This window comes from Rhea americana, unplaced genomic scaffold (genome assembly GCF_003343005.1).
Source record: "Rhea americana isolate MKP2758 unplaced genomic scaffold, rheAme1 scaffold_260, whole genome shotgun sequence".
Taxonomy (NCBI): domain Eukaryota; kingdom Metazoa; phylum Chordata; class Aves; order Rheiformes; family Rheidae; genus Rhea; species Rhea americana.
In genome coordinates this window covers 483,213-504,605 of record NW_028186380.1, presented here as the reverse complement: position 1 = coordinate 504,605, position 21,393 = coordinate 483,213, and the positions used below count along the sequence as shown (strand labels likewise).

Genomic DNA, 21,393 nt, shown 5'->3' with positions numbered 1-21,393 from the left:
CTGAAGAGCTACTGTGTGCTGGGTAAAAGCTGAATAATCCTCCCTATGTCAGAAGGTGACTCTTCAGCTGTTGAGGATCATGAGTTGATATGCTTCCACTCATAAAACAAGATTCAAAACACAGAACATACATTTAGGTAAAGACTAAGATGGTATTGGAATTAATCTGCAAGAACTGAAAACACTTTGAAACCTATCTAGCAAGAATGCTTCAAAACCAAACACAAAGAATACAGCAAATTCAGCCCAAAATAAATTCACTGGGAATATGAATTTTTTACATCATATTTGGCTCATTTTTTTTCTTTTACAAAGGTAACTGGAAAAAAGAAGTATGTTCAGAACACACTTTCAGTTTAAATACATACTAAATGCATTATTCGTATAAGAAGCAGAAGTGCAGTCTCTGCAAAACTATTGCAACTCCTTATTACTCAGTGATCCAACTAAAATATATTTATGAAGGCACATTGATAGAAGAAAAACAGTTTCAATCATCTGTGTTTGTTTTAGTCATCAAAATAGGGGAATTCACTTTGGCCCCTGTGCTTAAAAAAATATGACTTTGATTTTTAAGACCTTGATATTTTTAATATTTAGTTTTAATATTTACATCGTAGTTTCTTCCCATTCCAGCTCCACGTCACCTAAAAAAAAAAAAAAAAAAAAAAAAAAAAAAAATCAGACATATTACATTAACTTACCCTTTAAATAAACTAACTGCAAGTAACTTGGCTCAGTTTAAAAGATCTCACAAGGAAAAAATTGGATAGCTTGACCAATGAGTACTATCATGAGGGAGGTTAAAGAGCAGCAAAGTCCTAGAACTTCACACTTCTGAAGCCAACACATGCTTGTTGAAGTATTCTTATCTGCTTCTTAGGCTGGACAAGTCAATGCACTTACTGTGAAAAGATAATTTTAGGACAATCTGCATCTACTTACCTTCCATGGCATCCAGAGAGTCCATCTTTTGCAGTGCTGAATAATTTACGAAACATATGGGCTGACTGCTTCCCTTACTTGTCAACAGATCCAGTACACACTGATGCAAAAATATATATTGTGCCTGTAAGATGTGAATTTAAGATGTTTGATTAGAAGAAAAATTTATTTTTGATAGTAAAAACTTTAAGGATTTTTGTATTTAAGTCCAGGTGTTCTTAAAGTAATTGCAGTTTAACTCAGCAATCTGAACACTTTGAAAACCGTATCATGTACATCTGACCCGATTTCTTTAGTTATGAGGTATATTGTGTTGAAATTTGCCAAAAGATGTTAATTCTTATGCTCAGTAAAATACATGAAATTACAGTAAATATAACAGAGAATAATAGGCTGTTCCACAAATTTCAGTAAAAGTTGATGTTTGATGATATGAGAAGATGTTTGATTATTTTTTGTCACTAGATTCAGACTGAAGATACAGTACCATATAAATGGAACACTTAAATATGAAAACTTTCCCCATTCTAGCATAGATAAAACCAGCAGGGTGCACTAAAATACAAAAGTTCAAGTAAATCTGCATGTTCTAGAAGCATGCATCATTGCTAAAAGCAAAAACACACTAGTTTTAGTGATACTTCTTAGACTGTAGCATCATTTTTAAGAGACTAAAATGCAAAGAATGGGTTAATTTGACACTTCTGAGGACACAGTAACTCCAGGTAACAATTGCAGAAAAGAGAAAAATAAGAGGCTGAAAACAGAAAGAAATTGATTAAGCCTATCTTCAGCTGGGAGAAATACTGAATGTTTAAAGACTTAGGAACATAGGTGCAGAGAATGAGTCAGACGACCCAAGTAACTTTGACCTCTTTGACTTTTGTGCACATAAATACTTTTTTTTTTCCTTCAATAACTGCTATTTTGTTTCAGAACTGTCAACAATTTTCAAGTGTCTCAGATTTATAAGAGGAATTCATTTACATGGATATGTCTTAGGGTCATGGTTCCAAACCCCTAGATAGCTAAAACAGACTTTCACAGGCCCCAAAGGATACAGTAGCAATACACTTTTCCGTAGGTCACCTGTTGAGACAATAGCATGGCATTACCTCGCAACAGCCTTTGTGCTTGACCTAGAAAGAAGATGATAACAGACACACGGGACAAATATACAGTTTTCTAAAATAAAGATCTGAAGTATCTCTGGAGTTTAGGAGATTATTCTAATTCAGAAGGCAGATCTCGAAAGCTCCATAATCTCTGGCATTCATATGGCTGCTCGTGAGCACGTAGCAATGAAAATCTTTCTGAGCATTTCAGGGGAGTAAAGTAGGATACCTGGGGAATGCATGTGTCCTAAAGTATTTTCCAAGTTATAATTAATGATGTTCTTAATTATTTGAAGCTTTTTTGTATCACTGAACATGGGAGAGGAAACAAAAATTTCACTAAAGAGTAGGTTATGCACTTCACCTGTAGTCAAAGGGCAGGCCTTGCTAACGAAGCACGAAGCAGCGAACCAGGATGCTGAGTTTGTACCTACATTAGTGAATTACACAGTGGCTCAGTACATTGTCAGTCAATGCAACTTGATCACCAGAATGACTTCAAATTGTCTAAATAGTCCCTCCCACGGCTTTGATCCATACCAGGAGTTAGTACTGTGGGTTATTCCTCATAGACAGATTGGATGTAGCTAGCTTTTGTGGGGAATGTGGTAACTACAGAGATGTTTAATTGCACAGGTGGAGGCCAGTTGGCTATAATACCAAAGAATGGCTCTGTCGAAATGAAAACTATCTTGAAGTTATAAACAATCAAAGTCTGGAAGAAAGAAAAAAATATTTTACTCATACATCTTGCAAATAGTTTGACTGAGGGATCTGTAAAATGAGTTCTGGAAACGAATTAGGCTCTTCTTTTAATATCTTTCATGCCGATCACATAAAATCCAAATTATAGACTMCTAAACAGTATTTTATAACAGAACTGTCAGAATAGCTTGATTACAGAATCCCTCATAAAACTTTACAAGATTCAGTTCTTTTGGGGTAAGTTTCAGTGGTGATCTGCATCTCATAGTCTTGCAGACATGAGCTAGAAATGACCTGTACAGAACAGCCTGTCTCGGGATTCTGCCATGAGTATGCAGAATAATAGTTCCTGTCTTTGATCTCATTAGAAATCAGAACTATAAGAGCATTTTCTCCATATTACATTTTGGCACATCTTTTTCTGACCTTTGCCAAAATATGTAAATGCAGAGGTGAGGAAAAATGATGCACATTTTTAAAAAAGGACACTGATCTTATCAAATGTCTTATTGTTTTTAGGTTTGATTTTGGGAGGCTTCTCATTACACAATCTTTCAGCCTGCTATATTTTCAGATGATTCTGTTTGAAGTCAAAAGCGTAAAAACAAAACAAAACAATCAAAAAAAGCATTCACTGGAATTCATCATCACAGGAAACTCCTGGCAATTGTTTAAGTGCATCATGACTTGTAATACTAAAAAGTCTGCTAGAAAACAAACAGACTAGAAGGGATTTTATTATAACCCGTACCAGCATGTATGTAGAGAAGTTCAGACTGTGATACAAGTAGTTAATAAGCAGAAGAAGGAAAAAATTCAAAGCAATTGGTAATTACACAGCAGTGTACAAGAGACACAGGGACAGTTTCATTTTTCATCACCACAAGGTCTCACAAAGTCTATCGTGCAGTTGCTGGAGAAGAGAGTTTAACCTCTCCTCATCTACTCTTATGCCCTTCATATATTCTGAAATGATATGGAAGAGCAGAATTGCATTCCTAACAAAGCAAGTCTCCTGACATCAACATCATTTCAAATCCATCAGGTAGGTGGAAGTTCTTCCCGAAATACAAAATGACCTAGTAATTGAGTAAGAGAGGAAGTTTTCCACAGAGCCTAAACCAGCACTCACTAAAGGCTGATTGATATGAGCAAGAAAAACAAAATCTGTATTAACTTAATTGGTATTAGGTGCATATAGGCAAACTGGCTGAATTTGACCAAGGACTTACAACCTCTATTGAACTGTGAACTATGCTTCAGTATAATTGTTATTTCAGTGATATCTCCTTTTGCAGTCTTGGTGGCATCCTGGGTTCCAGAATCAGTGTTGTTAGCTTCAGTTGTGCTAGAATTCATCCTAGCATCTGTGTAATGATCCAGATATAACCGTATTAATTGCTTACAATTTAAAAATTGAAATAAGAATGGAAATTGAGTTGGGATCATAAGACCATCTTGCCTCCCATGGCATTTATAAACTCAGTTTCAAGCCCACCCTGAATTAGATAAGGTTATTAAACCAACAGAAAGGAAAAGAGGGAGAGTGAATACAGCCAGCCTGGGCATTCATGATGAGCTTTAAATTCTGTTGCTCACTTCTGGATCGCCAGACCTCCAAGTACAGGAGGAGTCTTTCTTATTACTAGCAGATCACCACTAAGTGATACCAAACTTCATAAGTCTGCAAGAAATTTGTTTATTTTAGATCCAAAAACCACTATTGTCTTGATTTTACATCTGCTTAATTCTGTTCAGACACATTACTTTATTTGAAGTAATTTTAAAAAGAATCAAGAAATTATTAATGAGGTCAAAGGTAAAGACATATATAAAGGTTTGGAAAACTGTGCAATACATATGTACAAAAAATACAGTTAAGTAGCAAGTAAGGGCAAATTAAATAGTGCATAGGCAAAACCATTTTTATTTAGCACCTGTTTTTCACCCCAAACTTGAAATGAACTTTCTCAAAGTCTGAGAAATTCAGCTTTTGGTTCTAAAAACTAAGTATTTCAGCAATTTTTTCAGAACTGGTCAAGACTTTGCTGGCAAAATTATATTTAAAATATACCTATGATACTCACAATCCAAATAGAAGCAGGAATTAGGATAAAATGTATTAGGTGTCTGATACTTACAAGATCCTAGTTTCGTAGGAGATGATAGATAACTTTTTAACAACAGGAAAACAGAATACAAATACACTGTTATATCTTACCAGATTCTGTACCATACACATTCTTTCAGTTCTTAACTCAGCTACAAGTCCAYAGATATCCACAAAATCATGATCATTTATATGCTGGGTTAAATGGTCAAGTGCAATATAAACTCCTGTTCTTCCAACACCAGCACTGCAAACATAATACACATGACAAAATAAAATTTGTATGTTCACAGTTTTCTTGTATAAAATATTCCCTCAGAACTTTTTGGTTGAAGTAGATTGATTGTAAAAACAAAACTTGGAAAAAAATGATGTCTTTGCACAATTTATTTTTTTTTCCAGTCCCCTTGGTGAATGGGATCAGGTGAAATCTGGATCTGAGCCAGTTCTTATTTTGATTTTATATCAGACAAATTGAATTAAATCAAATCTGCATAAGTGGAAAAATAACCCAACAGCTTTTCTGTTAATTCTTAGAGCTTGCTGATTCAAAGAAAAGAAATCACAAGATATTGTGATATCAGACTTGGATTCTGTGATGCCTTTTCCATTAGAGACAAACCAACATAGTATCTGGCAAAATATTAAAAGAAAATACTTCTAAAAAGAGGACAGAAGGTGTTTAGGACACACAGGTAGCTAGCATTGTTTTATTTAAAGGTTTGAAAATGAACGGAACTTCTTAAAATCACTACCAGACTTTTAGGTAAATAATGTAACAAATACAGAAATTAAATATCATTTCAGGTAACCAGGAAATGTAGAGCAAAACTGTCCTAAACCTGAAAGGTCTAATAAGCAGAATATAACAAATGAGTTTTCTTAATATGAGAACACATCTTGCTGCTTTACAATCATGTGCAGAATAACTGGCCCATGCTGGTCCCTTTATGTATCTTTATTGTGAAAATAAGTGGGAAAACTGCAGGATAAGATTCATCGCAGAGAGACTCCAGGCTACTTAAGTGTCCTCAGAACATGAAGACTCTGTATTTCTCTCCTATAATAGTCTCTCTGGTCCATGCAGTAGAGGAAAATGCCTAATTGTCAATGACAACAATGTCAAATAAAATGAGAAGGAGGCTTCTCATCAACGTGATACCTGTAGGACACCAAGGACAAATAAAAGAAGCCTCAATGATAACCTCACTTGACACATTTAGGGAAGAGACTTGTGGCACCAAAATCAGTTTTCTTCCCACATATTTCCAGACTCCCATTGACTGAGAATGAGGCAAAGAATCAGGCCCAAGTCTCTGAGCTCGGATCATGCCCACTCAGTCAGTGGGAACATTGACCTGCATATAAAATGAGGACACACTCACCACCTTCCTGAAGGTTTAGTCTTCCCCACATGGCAACTCTTTGAAATAGCAATTTAAGGTTGTTGAGCATGACTTCAATGGGAACTATGACAGCTGAACACCTCTAACCACCAGGCCATTTATTTAGGAGCCTAAATATAGATTTTAGTTGTTTACCAGCATTCAAGTTTGCAGTCTGACATATGCAAACCTCTATTTCAATTTGTCATTCTCTCTGGCTCCCAAACAGTTTCTTCCTTGTGCTAATATGTGACATGTTCATTTTAAATAAAATTCTAAACAATATTTCTTAATAAGAGCTGTAATTGTAAGAGAAATCATTAAAGACCAATAGAGCAGTTGTTGCTATTCCTTTGCTGACAACAAAGAGGAAATTTGAGGTAAATCCTGTGACCCTGTGGAAATTGTTGAACTAACTCTTCCACAGACATCACTTCAGTGGGATTTCAAAGAGTGGAAGGAGACACTTTGGTACTTTACCTCCTAGAAGGACTAAGGAGCACCGCTAGAGAATCGTGCTGTTCACGCTAAAGCCATTCTGCGCACTTAGTTTTCACTGCTCTTGCTTGGCAGCTTCCCTGAGCATTGACATGCACTTAAAATGATAAGACACTAAATAATGTTTGGTAAATACGCTTACCTGCAGTGAACCACCATTGGTGTAGTATCATGTGCTCGGCTTGCACGGATAAGTTTTACAAAATGGATAATTGCAGCAGTAGTTTCGGGGACTCCATGTTCTGGCCAGGAAGTAAAATTGCACTGTCGCACCATCATGCAGTCTCCATGCTGAAAAATATGAAAGAAGACAGTTTTTGCATCAGAGCTATGAAAGAAGATCTAGCAAGCTACATGTAAACTTTTCAGCAATTTCACTTAAAAAAAGAAACTCAGAATAGCATAACTATCAGATGTACCAAGGGATAATCTATGGTGCACACATTTTATAGCAGTTTCTTTGAAGGAGATGGCATCAAGTCTGTTTTGAGGAAGTATTAATGACTTCAGCCAGCAATCACCTTCCATTTGACTTTAGTCACCATATCAGTGTAATTTGTAGGTTACAGGTTGAAGTTTCTATAGCTTGTGTAGAAGTTTAGTGGACTTCAGCTATTTATTTAGGAGGAGGTTATTCCCCATTGGAATGGTTATAACTATTAAAATGGTTATTCCAATTCTGATCTTGTATGGTCAAGATAAACAAAAATATGTTGGTAATCACAAATATATTTTCTATGTGTTCAATGCCTCCTTAATCAGACAGCAGCAACAGTAACTCAAATATCCCAGCCGGTTATGACCTGATTTCTAAATTAATTTTTAAGGACATAGGAATAAAAGCACTGGATCAGGCCAAAGACTTGTCTAGGCCAATATCAGGTTTTGAACAGCAGCCAGGGAAAAACATTTGGAAAATTTATAAAAACATGGCAACAATACAACAATACTTTAGCAGAATATGGTTTTACTTCCTAATAGTCTGTTACTCATGAACTGCCTCAGTCAGAGATAGTGTCTTAAAATTAATACTGCTGATGAAAATTTTCTTCCGTTAATTTCTCCAGGTTTTTGAATTCCTGTAAGTTTTTTTGCATTCACAATACCCTGCAGCACAGAGTTCTGCAGTTTAATCAATGGTTCTATAATAAACTAGTTTATTTTGAGCCTAAAACTTACTCTTTTTAGAAACACTGAAAAAATGTGAAGAATTATGTGTAACAAATACTTTGGGTCTATATTATTAAAACTGATTAACATAAAAACAGAAGGACATTTTGGAAATAATTGCAAATGATTTGCCTCATATAGGCTTTTTACTTGCACTGGAAGATCAAGAATCCATCCATTCGTGGGTAGAAGTGGAAGCGCAATTCTATAACGAGCAATATGGCACTGTTATTGGCATGTGCATAAACGGCATAATTTCTTGTGCGGAACAGCTCAGCTACTATAAATTGAGCACTCAGGCAATTCAGGTTATGCTTTATTTTCTCTCCAACCTCACTCTAGTTCACTCACGTGATTTCACATTTTGCTGGCATGTATTTTTAATCTGAAGAGTCCCTTTACTAGCCTTGGTTTCTCTGTGTTTTATTTTAGCTAAAAAATCAGTTTGTCTTCTCTTGCTGTCCTTGTTCCATTGTCCTGTACTATGTGCACAACATTGTGGGCTGACAACTGAGAAAATCACCTAAGTAGCCTGTTCCTTTTGCGACATGCACATGTCACAGGATGGTACTGCATCTTTATATTTGGATAGCCCAGTTCAGGTCCTAAGACCTGGCTACACTGCATACGGCAAAGGTCTGCGTTGTGAGTGTGAAAGACTGGCTTCATCTTGGGTCATTACATCCAGGATTCCTTTCCAAGCCCACCTGCTGGTCTGACTTTTGCTGGTTGCTATTTTTTCCAAAGAATGGAAACTATAATTCTGGATCATAACAAAGATTAACATCATCACTGTATCCCCCCTACCACTCTTCCCAGCACAGAGAGTGGGAGTGATACTGATGACTCTCATTCATACTGGGTGAATCTCCTGGGGGTGGAGGCCAGTACTGTTGGTGGTACAATGCAAAACAGCTGCGCTGCACCAGAGACTCTTGCCCTTTAATCTGAGAGGGATGCATTCAAAGGGATTTGTCTGATCCCAGAATGGTTAGGATTACTCCTTTCTAGAAGAGACAACTGAGGTGTCCAAATAGAAACTTTGCCTCCCACCAGACCAAAGGTTCAGTAACCTTGATAGGCYCTTCATGGTACACGGGCCACATATCTGAGATCTTTGTGACTGAAACTGGAGAAAATTCTCACAGAAAGAGCAGGAAYGAACACAAAATGCTCAGGAAAACCAAGTGGTACACACACATTTAGGATTACAGGAGGAATACTGAGGGTTAGGCGGATGGAATTGGGCACATCTGATGTTTTCAAGGTATTGGATTATGTTTTATTCAATTGGCTTCCAGTTCTGGCTTACCCTTTCAATTTTCAAATCTCTGATGGTCCAGTCTATYTGAGTATCTTCCATCAATTTAGTAATCACTATATCCCCAAATACAGTCACTGGTTTATTATCTTCTGGCCAATACTGATGACATCTTATCTGCAGGAAGATGACTACTAATTAGCAACGATCATAAATAATCCTGAAAGAAACTACATAAACAGTTATATCATGTGCTGTCAATTGGTGCACTGGTAACTTACCCGTCCTTTTTCAAAACATTGTGTAAGCATCACAAGTGTTTTTGCTCTAGTCTCCCACACCATTCTCCAGAAATCACCCACTGTTCCTGGTAATGGTCCCTGAGTTGCAATAAACTCATTTGGACATAAATAGCCCTAAGAAGAAGAAAATATTTAATACATAGTGGTTGGCGAGGAAAAAAAAGAGCTTGCACATGACTCACAGTTGTGCCTATAGCCACCATGCCTGYGGCTGGAACCTTACCAGACATACTAAACTGACTGGTGCAGAGCTGGCTAATTATTATGTGGCAGGTGCCCATGGAAGCATAAGAGAGTAATGGCATTTTTTCCACTGTGTAGAGCAGTTATGAACCAATGCTCTAATAAAGTTTTGGAAATACCACTCCAATAAAAGTGCTATCTTTTAGCAGAGGAATTGCATGGACATCACAGTCAGTAATTCCTGTTAAAAAATATTTAAGTCTTTTTGTCAGTCTTCAGATCCAACATGAGGCCACAAAGAACCGTGTCAGGAAGAAGCCAAAACAGTAGAGTTAAAATAGTACTAAGGAGCAGCGGGGCCAGGGAAACTACCGAGGAGCAATGCAAGTGCTAGTGCAAGCTACATACCACACTGATGACCTTGTTGTTCCAGTGATCCGCAGGAATCTGCTGTAAATTAGGAATGGAACTTACTCAAGCAAATGATCTGTGATAGAAGGTCTTTGAAAAGCCTTCTATAAGGTTGACTATTTTTTAGAGTTGGCTTCTTCTGTTTTATAATAATTTTATATTATAAATAATGTAAAAGTTGAACAGAAGAAATTTTGTTGAAAAAATCTGTAAATGCTCTCAGAATGTTTTCTCACCGATCTGTTTTCTTAAAGAAACTACATGTACCCTACAGAACTCTAAGAACTATACAGGACTTAAAATAACAATAGCAATAATAAAAATGACTTTATGCTGTAGAGCTGGCAGTCTCTGGTATCACAAAATCTGTTTGTTGCTCCAAAAAAACTGCCACAGTGGTTTATAGCACCACCAAAGCTCCTTGTTGGAATTACAGCCCTATAATTCACAGCTGCCTGTTGGTTACTGAATCTATAATACATAGAACAGGTGGCAGTGGAAAACTATGTTAATCCTCCCTAGTTTAAGAGCAAGGTGAGGAACAGTAATTCAGATATGCAAGGCTCACAGTTGAGTTACTTACACTCATGCACACACACACATGTGTGCACATTGTATATATACAGCTATATGCATTTATATATTTAAACATCCACAAATAGATAAATGAGAGCATTGAAAGGCCAAAACTTTAGCCCAGAGAAATGGTAACATTACAGCTGTCCACTCACTGATGAATGGTGACCAAAAGTGAGATGCCTATATGCTGTAAAAACACACAAAATCTCAGCAGGGAACACTCTGCAGCTGTGGCTCTTGCTACAGGTCTTTTGGAAGCTGCTGTTAGTGCTCTGTGTCCAAGCCCTAGCACGTTAGTTAGAGGGAGGTAGGATGAAGGCTAGGCCATGCTCCAAGCTATCTGGTCCCCTTCTCAACAGTTCTGCGTACAGTCCCAGAGCCACGTGCCATGGTGGCACGGCTATTCTTTGCAGCTACCTGTCAGAATCAGGAAATTCCATACACAGGGAATGAGTAACTTTTACTAATGGGAAAAGAAGACACTGTTGAGATAAGATACCCATTCTCAGCTCTGCTGTCGATTCCCTGTGAATAAGTATTTCAGTTACCTGAAAAATAATTCTTTATTTCTACTTGCCATAGTGTCACCTATTTAAACTACAGTCTGCATGTCTTGCTGTGTGTTTGTTCAGTGCTGTGTGCAAATGGGATCTGGATCTCACTTCAGACCATTAGTCACTGCTACAATAAAATAAATGTATGATTTTAATATGAGTAATATTTTGAGCTTCAACAGAACAAAAACAAGACAGGTATGACTAGAAACAGAAAAATATAGACAAAGGAAAGAATTTATTGAGAACACAATTAGAAAATGGAAGGCCTACGAAGAAAGCTGAGGCTGAGAAATAGCATATTGGCTGCTTCTTCAAGAAGCACATTTACATTTTCCTCCAACAAACTTTTATAAAATAATAAGGGCATGCAAACCCCCTCCCATCCAAATTGTTAGCCATTGTTATGAAACTGTTCAGTTCAGTTATCTTTACATTGTCCTTTTTTGTATACACCAGTTCCAGCTCCTGAATCAAGAGACAAAATAATGCCTGCCTCCAAACATTTGACCTCAGTGGAAAATTGTCTTTTATGATAGCAGTGGGAGACAATTTTATAAAAAGTAATTCATTGGGCACAGTTTTGATTATCACTGAAAATCATTGCCCGACAATGAAAATTGGGGACTTTATATTTTTTAACTAGTCATATTCAGCGCCACACAATCACCTGAAAAACACCATAGCAACAGGAGCTGTATTGAATGAAAAATTATCCCATTCTTATTGCAAGTTCTTTCTTTTTTTGACTCTCTCTGGTACAAGAAAATAAAAATAGTAAAAATGTGAGAGACTTTCTACTTACAGATACATAGCTGGCATTAATGTAGTCGGATCCAGGAATACCAGCATCAGGCATCAGCTTTACTCTGTTGTTGTTATCTATCATGGAATTAAAGTCTAGTTAACTAAAAAGTTTGTTTAAAAATCACAAACACATGTAACAAATATCCCTGGAGTGCTAAGAATTCAAAAATAATGTTAATGTTGTTAATCCAAGAACAGTAGACATAGTAGGACACTGTTCACAATGGTTACTGAATCAATGTCTATTATTGTACGATCATTCTTTAATATCCTAGATATATTTTAATATAACGATTTTTTATTAAAATGGTGAATGTCCCCAAACCTCAAATTTGATGTGTATGGGGGGATCCTGTGCCTAACAGTAACCAGTTTTCTTTAAAGGATGCTGTTTTAACACAGGCAACCTTCATATGAATCAGAGTGAGGAGACTGATAATCTTTCCCATATACTTGGTGTCTAGATCATAGAATTGAGCCAGATCTTGGCACTTTAAAAATTCTCCTTTATATAAGGTAAATACTTTATTACAGAAAAGTTCGGTTAAAAGAAGACTGACTAAAAAATGAGTGAGGGTTTCTGATTTGGGTCCATAGTGAAAATGCAGAAGTAGAAAGATATCATAGGTGAATAAGTAATTGCTGAAACCAAATATTCCAAATGTTGATGGCTGATCCTCAACTTGGTAAAAAAATGAAAATACAAAGTTAAAGATTTATGAAACTCAACTGTCTACATTTTATTGTGTGCCATGAATATGAATTTTTAGTGACTGTAATTTATAATCTGTGTTGAGCAAAGCAGTAGATAACAGAAGCAGCTGTTCTGAAAAGTTAATAGCACAGAATGTAGCATTATTAACCAAGGAATGCCATGCTCCCCATCTCACATCACAGCTAATGCTTAGAATAATAATGACATTTCTTGTCTTATTAACTGAAAAATGAAGCAGTGTTGAGTACAGAGAGACAGACTGCTGTCTCCTGTGATAAAATCTAGCCTTGGCTTATAAGTTATCATACACTCACTCTGATCTTCCATGGAACCCTTACAGCACATTTACACATATCCACAAGAAAGCATACCCAGGCTTCTGGGGTAGCTGAATGTACAAACATGTGGATTTTATATGTTTAAAAAATCTACTTCTCACTAAAGGGAGAAAACAGGAAGAATGTGAAAGAGTTTGCTACATGGGTTGAATTACAAAGCTAAGAAACTGGTCAGGCTACAGTTTCTTGCACCTGCATTTTAAAGCCTCTGAAAGCAAGCTGAAAACTACTTTCTTTTTTAAAAAAGGAAAAAGAAAACAAAAACACAGACTGCTTAACAGAAATTCAGAATTTCATAATATGGACATCATTGCATTAACATATCAAAGACAGATCAAACAAAAATACAGTTGCATTCCAAATATATGCCGTACTGTCGTAGATAGAGAGCAAAATGGAGCAGTTGATTAGTAAACACACATACATGGCTTTATGTTTGGGAAACGATTCTTAGACCTGTTCCAAGGCAGATCAGCATCAGTTGAAGCAAGATCTTCAAGAAACTTGGGAAGCTCCTGTAACAGARTAACTGCTTATTAGCAAACCTTTGCATTTTACCAGCAGTAAATACCAAAAATGGATCAAAAGCAATCTCCCCTGAGATAATCACCCAGTAAGAGGAAGGCCCTTTTAGTTCTGCAGCACACTGCATTTCTAAGAACAGCTGGAAACATTACAGAAGCATTTCACCTCACTGTCAACCCTAGCTACCTCAGCAATGTCAGATGCAGTACTGCAGAAAATGCTGTCAAGTTGAACAGTTAAAGCTTACATGAACTTTCACCTTAAAAGTCTGGATAAATTCAGCCTGTCACCTTTTTGTGTGTGTTTTTTTCCCCGTCTTTTCATGGAGTCACATACTTGGTAACCATGTCCTACCAACTTAGCCTTATTTCTGAATAATGCCTTTTCCTAACTCCTGGAGCTTGGGAGAGCTCTTGCCACAGCATGAGAACTGATGAGCATTTAATCAAGTTGAGACAACTGGCAATCAGTTACTGTTCACAGGACAGTTCCTGAAAGGGGTGGGAAGAGTTATTTTTGCTTGGACTATAGTTTCATAACTGGCCATTAGTTCTACTACTCAAGGGCAGAGRTGGGTAAATCATTTGTATTGAGGAATTTATTTGATGGGGGTATGTGTATACATAAATACRTGTATTTTCCCAAGCTGAGTAAAAGAGTGGAAACAATTTCATGATTTGTTAATGGAGGCAACTTATTAATGTGATGATCTCACAGAAGATCTCTTAAAGAAGCCAGAATTTAGCCAATTTGTTCTGTTCCTATGTTAACAAAAACTAAACTAACTTTAATAATATTTTTCCTCTTTGACAAATGTTACATGCAGGTTTCTTTCAACTTTTAACTAAGATACAAATGAGATTTGCCTTTTGAATCTTTATAAACAAAGTTTTGCCATTTTTGCTGCGTAATCCACTCAGCTTTGTCTTTTAATCTTACTGACTAATCCCTGCATGAGTTACTTCCAAATGTAGGGTAGATTCAATGATTATTTTCAAGTGCTCTTTTGCTCAAGTACTTGAGACAGTTTCCTTTTGGGAAATAAAATTTAATGAGCAAATATTATCCAAAAATAAAAATAAAAGGGGCCAYGAATAATAGAAAAAACAAGAGTGTTTTTTATTCCAGTGATTCTTCTTTCATTCTTAATTATTTTGTCAGTCATATTTGATGGATTTTGATGAGTTTAGATATTAAGAACATCATATTTTGAATATAAGCATGAACAAAATAYAGTATTTTAAAAATTGACATAATTAACCAAATGAATAATCCATCTAATCTGATATCCTATTTCCTRCAATGGCAAATGCTTGACATACAGATGAGAACTCAAAACCCTTGAACTGTACTATGCGCAATATTATCCCATGGGAAATTTGTTTCTCTCACCAGTTGAACCAAAAGCCCAAGGCCTGAAGCATGAGGACTACTTTGCTTTTATAGTTACATCCTTGATAGTATAGCTACAGGTGCTTGTCAACAGGAAGAGAAAGATGGTTTCACAATGAAAGTAGATGACTTTAAGTCAAGAAACCTTGCTTCTCTTCCTAGCTCTAACACATATTTCCTTTGGGACAGAATTAGGCAAAGAATTGCAGAGAACAATTAGACACCCATCTCACTTTGAAAATTAACAACAGACTAGTTCTCATCTATGCCCTTCAAAAATCTCTTTCACTATTTGTGGTTTTCTAGGGATGAAAAGTCTATGATTTTACCCCCTTCTTCTGGAAGGAAAACTTCTGAATTAAAATCTTATAAATGAATGGTTGACATTATTCAATTTATATCGGTATGTTAAAGAACTAAACAATATGGTCAACAGAGATGAAGCAAATATAAAACTAAACAAAAGATTGTAACATACTATAGAAAATTATTTTTAAATATTTTAAAGTAATGTACCCATTATTTTAGAATTTTGTCTTTGAATCATCTTCTGCCATACTCAGAGCAAATGTTTTCTACCCATTCAGCTGCCCCTCTTTTTCTGATTTATCCCTTAAAAAAGTAAAGTCTCAGTCCTGTGATTGAACCTACAGAAAGATCCCTGTTCTCTGACAGGGTGGAGTGACTTCTAYGAATTCCTATCAGGATGTGATAAGAACAGTAAAACATAGCCAAGGGTGGAGAAGTTAAAATTCCCCTTATTCAGAAAACTGAAACTCTCACACAGAATTTCTGACATTGGATTTTGCAGCAAGGAAGAAATTTGATAAAACGTCTGTGGCGTTTTGTAGACATATGGGCCATGGCAGCCCATATCACATGMACGGCCTGTGAATTTTAACTTGCCTCATTTGCCTCATTCTGTGAGTCTAAACTTCCCAGTTAATTAGTACAGAAGTAGTGCTGTTCTACAGTACCTGGTAGTAAGGAGGAAATACAGAAGCAGATAGAGTTGTTGTTGTAATGATGCTCCGATATCTGAATGAGTGCTTAAAGGTCTTSTACCAGTCCTCTGCATCAGTAAGGATTTCAGTCTAAATGGTTATTTTCAGAATTGGGGGAAGACTGTTTGAATTGCCAGATTCAACCAATATTTGTTGTGTGAACTGTATTTCTTTGCAGATTTGTAAAACTTTTAAATAATTCATTTGCATTTTGCTTACCATAGAACTTCATGGTACTGTGGTGATATTTGGAAGTATTTCACTTTTTTATTTTTACTGACAAAATGTATTATAAAACACCGATAGAAGTATTTCTGTTCCAGTTACTAGGAAACTTGATTTCCCAAAGGTATTGGGAGATAAATTAACCATTTAGAAAACTGGAAGTTTGAATATCAGCTAGGTGGTGCCCACCATCAGTTATTGTGGTTCCCTACTGTTTCTTTAGACTTGTCTTTTCTGATCAGTTTTGGATCCAGATCCATGCTCAGATCCAGATTCTCTTCTCATCATGTTGACACACAAGCCCACTTTCATACGCAGACAGAGATCAAATTCTGGAGATCTCTAGGCAMTGTAGCTATGACAGTCGTGTAAATTAAATATGCCCAGGAATGTCCCTGCATTCCAAGACTAGCTGAAATGGAGGGAGCTGCATCTATTCTAGCAAAACTCCCAAAACAGCATTGTTACCTACAAACAGCTATTGGGAATGATCCATAGACTACTCTCCCTACCAAAGCATACCTTTGAATTGCTCAGGGAGAATGCTAGTGAAATAGTCCTGATTTGTGGCAGGGAACTTGATAATATTTTGTTGGTGTAAATAATCATAGTCGTATGTCCAGTTCCTCGTATGCTTGAATTTACTAGCATGGAGACAGCCAGAGAGCACAGGCTGGCTTAGCACCATGCTGTTACTTACGTGCTTTAGAAACAATGGATCACTGGTTCATATGCTGAGCTTAGCTCTTCTACACACACTGTAGGTGCCTTGAGTCATTCATGTCAAACTAAAGTCATAAATGTGGATGGAAATGATACAGGTCATGGAGTCTGTTGTGCAGAAGTTCATTTTCAAGCCTATTATTCATCTCATAATACAGGTACCACAGATGCTATAGATAGGCCCTCAAACAGGGACAGGACCTACCCCGTAATTCTGCTTGCCCTTGGACAAGCCATCTGAAAATGGGAAACTGGAGTTCTGAGAGGAGATGAAAGTCCAAAGGACTGTTGATTACAAACTGACTACATAATTTAGTTAAATGAAATTTCAGCTACTTGTATTTGTCTAACTTTCAAATGGACTGCCAACATTTCTACTTGATAAAATATTGTAATTAGTTTTAAGGCATTACAGTGTTGTAATGGTTATCCCAATCTCGATCACACCTAAACAAAGTAATAGTAGAAACTTTCCAGTGATGAACATTAATATGTGAAAATGATATTGCTAGTAAAGCTTTTCATCTATTCAGTCATACATCGTATTATTATAATCACTCTTGTTCAAGTTAAATAACACTTCTACTCTTGAAAAATAGTTCTACCTCCTTTATTGCTCAGAGAATTTTATGGTGCTTTTTATTATTAAACCAGACCAATTCTATTTAAAGAGCATAACCAAAAAGCTGTAGGGGATACCATTAATCTTTTCACACTTTTGTTGGTTTTCCCTTAGAGACTGAAATATTATAATCTAGCAGAAGAAAAGCCAATTGTTGAGTCTTCATTTTTGCTAATCCAAATGCTAAGCAATTCATAGTAAATGAATAAATCCCAAAAAATAAAGTCACTGGAGACTGACAAATTATTTTTGTGAGAGCAAATGACTCTAAGTGTTAAAAATGATGATGATGAGATGATGATGATGATAAAGGTTCTGAAACAACAGTAAGAGCAAAGATTGTTGAGAAGAAATATGATAGCCAAAAAATGCTACTTAACAAAAACAGTGAAAAATTTGAGGTTTAAATTTGAAATTATGTATGCATTATATAAATGTCTTGTATATTTTGAAAGGTGGTGGCTTTTAAGAAAGAAACACAGGTTTGCTGAATTGATCTATTCACATATGAAGATGGAGGCTATTCTCAAGAGCAAGACAGGTATGACCTATTATTTGTAAAGGAGTGAAACTACTATGCATAAACTTTACACTGTCCCTACTGAAGCCGATGAAAGAAAAATGCTCCTGAAGTCCATGGCAATACAATTAAGGCTTGAACATTTTGCAAAATAAATCCCAGCTGTTTTTGGTGTCATCATTGCTCAGGAAAATGAGCTTATTTAAGCAATTAAATATATCTATGTATATGTAGACAAAATATTCCTAAATAAACCATTCTCAATGGAACTACATATGCATCATTGTATATGTAAAAACATTTACATATTATRGTGTTCTTGCAAAGATGGGAGTCTAGAGAAGATTACCTTTTGCTGACACTTAGGTGAATAATTCTGATCAGGTTGCACTGTAGACTGCACAATCCAAATCAGTGTAATATTACTTTCTAAACAATCAACCTGGTAATTGGGTATTGATTATCAAGGCCAGAGTCCTTCACGGCCTTGCCTGCTTAAAATGGACATGAAATGTGACACATGAAACGACTGAAGGTCTTGCGATGTTGTGACAACTGCTAGCAACATACCGAAAATTCTTCCTGAAACTTTAGGTTGTTGTTTGTGCAAAGCTCTTCAACATGTTGTAGGAAGGATTTCTTGCTTATTGGCCTGAAAGTAATGATAGAAGAATTAGAAACCTATGGAGGATTTTTTTTGTCATTGCTTTTAACTTTTATTTAACTGCAGTTTCATTAATAAAYAATATTTTCCAATTAAACAGCAATGGATGTTTATAGGCAGAAAATTATAAATTGCATACAGCATGCTTATTTGATTTATTTTTGATCACATAAAAATGAAAGCATTTTCTCCCTCTATTGTTTCTTCAAATTTTTAAGTTGCTAGTGTTAACAGTACTGCTGGGTAGGATTGTTTTTTTCAGGCAACAGCACTCAAATGCAACGTTTTGATATTAATAGAAGTTTTCWAAGGTTATTGTATTCTAAAGTACATAATACTTCTTTGTGGCACAGAAAACATTTTATACATTGCAAGGTTTTAGACATATAAAATATTGCAGTGACCTCATTCTCATAATGACATGGTTTTTAAACCCCAAGGAGTTTAAATATCCCTGTATTACTTCCCAAGCTAAAACACAGACATGCAGGCTTCACCCCAGAGAGAGAGAAAGCATTTCTCCAGTTACCATGCAATTAGTCATGCTTTTATGATTTATACGCAGCTTGGAGTTTTTTCTAATAAACATAGAAGAGGGAACCACACATTGAGACTCACCAGTGACCACAATATAAAAATTTTTAATCAACTTACTTGATGGATTTTCTATAACTAAGTAACCTGCAACAGAGATTTTTGTTAAATGTAGCGAGCTGTGAGTTAACCAATAYAGTGCATATTGATAGGTTCTATATGAAAATGTTAAGCTGGAATCAGATTTATTTTTCTAAYGGATTCAAACACAATAGTACTTCAGACATCTTGTGTGATTGTCTTGCTTAGTTTTTAACTCATGAACTGATAGATATGGTAGCAACAGTTTCTATGATTCTCTTCAGATCATTTTACAATGTTCTGGGCTCATATGGGTGGGGGAAATCCACACCTCCAGCACATTGCTTAATGTACATTGACACACTTCATTAAACTCTACGCACCCAGTGTCATTCTGTAAGGGCAATTTCAGAGTAATCAGGACGGGTTTCAGCTGACTGAATGCTGACACCTATATCTGAGCTAGGCACTCTAGATTCCTTTTATGAAGAGAATGAAGAGAAATAGATATGATTTCATCTCATCTCAAGCGGATATCTAAAATAAGTCACAGATGAATCATGCCATTAATGTGACTATTTGCGTCCAGTGAGTCTAGGATGACTTGCTGAATTTCATGGGCATGAAGCTGGGTGAGATAAATTTTGTTTTCAGKGCTCACTCTAGGTAGCATGGCTGAAGACTTGGGTTCCAAATGACCCTGTATTCCAGGGCATCCAGTAATTCTGGAAAAATCCAGAAACCTATTTAGCACATACAGCTTGTGGTTGCTTAGGACGTTTTTAAAACTAATGCTGGAGGCTTTACAGAAGCCAAACAGTTATGGCCAAGATTGTAAAAATGAGTGCCTATTTTTATCTYAATCTTCACAATGCTGGCCTAATTTTGTTATGTTTCTGGTCCGTAATGATTTTGAAAATTGTGCTACACATTAGATTTTTAACCTGATCCCACAGCAGGTTTCATGAGGATATGCAACCTAAGCTCCATTCGTGGGCAGCTTTCAGATGGCCTTGGAACATGGTCATTAACATCATCTCTGAACCCTTCCCCAGAATGTCTCAACATTATGGATTTAGAAGCCCAATTTCAGGCCCTCARTCTCACTGAGCTTGTCTAAAGATCAAGACAAAAAGTTTGAAATAATACATTTTAAAAGATTAAAAGATAACTTGTTCCTTCAGAAAAGTTCTAAGAATACCTTTTGCATGTATTTCTCCAAAAATTACACACYGTTACAAACTATGTTACAGAAACTATTCTATAGTACAAATATAAACATCTACTACTGCCATAATTTTAGTAGGAAAGACAATAATTTCCTTTAAAAACACTTGGTTTTATGAAATTATTAATAAACATTTAAAATACACACTAGAGAATAAAATGTGATCAATACAATTTTTGAACAATTTATTATTAAGCAGCAGAGAAGTTAATTTCAAAGCTACTAAAAATGCCTTTGTGGTACTTTGTTACGATAATTTTCTTCAAATAAAATGAACTGGCTAAAAAAGACTTGGGCTAGTCTCACTAAAGTAAAAAAAACGTTTAAGAATTCACAAAAAATGGCTCATAGTCAAAATGTTCACTCAGACAATTGAAGGAGAGCTTTAGACTGAAAAAGAAAATAAGGAGAAAATAAAAAGCCAAAGCATGCAACTCGCTATTAATGGAGAATATTTAGAAATTTAGCTAGTGGTTCTTGTATCACTTATGTTGCTTGTGTTAGCTGGCAGATAAAACTATCTGGCAACTATAACACTGGCAACATTAAAGAGCTAAAGTTTTCTCAAGGAGAAAATATTCTAATCAACTGTACTGAGCACAAATACATTTGYCTTTGAGCAGAAAATACTATTTTCGCTAGGACTTTTTCAGGACACTTTTAATCAGGCACTGCAAAGAAAAAAACATTTGTTTTTCCTTATAATTAGCCTATCTTCACCATAACAAYGAAAGTCATCTCCTATTTGACCTCCGAGTAATTTTGGGGATACTGTTGGTTTTAATCCTCTGGAACTG

General features: G+C 36.0%; 1 protein-coding gene across 1 annotated transcript in view; it reads right to left on the bottom strand.

The window, feature by feature from the left end:
* Positions 1-609: 609 nt before the first annotated feature.
* PTPRQ (protein tyrosine phosphatase receptor type Q) overlaps positions 610-21,393 on the bottom strand; it is a 134,851-nt gene continuing 114,067 nt past the window's right edge. Inside the window, exons 54-63 of the mRNA XM_085307652.1 lie at positions 19,408-19,434; positions 18,660-18,741; positions 13,503-13,593; positions 12,024-12,100; positions 9,471-9,605; positions 9,241-9,366; positions 6,901-7,049; positions 4,987-5,122; positions 946-1,069; positions 610-647 (exon numbers count right to left, since the gene is read on the bottom strand). Coding sequence (XP_085163778.1) covers positions 610-647; positions 946-1,069; positions 4,987-5,122; positions 6,901-7,049; positions 9,241-9,366; positions 9,471-9,605; positions 12,024-12,100; positions 13,503-13,593; positions 18,660-18,741; positions 19,408-19,434 — 985 coding nt within the window. The remainder of the gene's footprint in view (positions 648-945; positions 1,070-4,986; positions 5,123-6,900; positions 7,050-9,240; positions 9,367-9,470; positions 9,606-12,023; positions 12,101-13,502; positions 13,594-18,659; positions 18,742-19,407; positions 19,435-21,393) is intronic.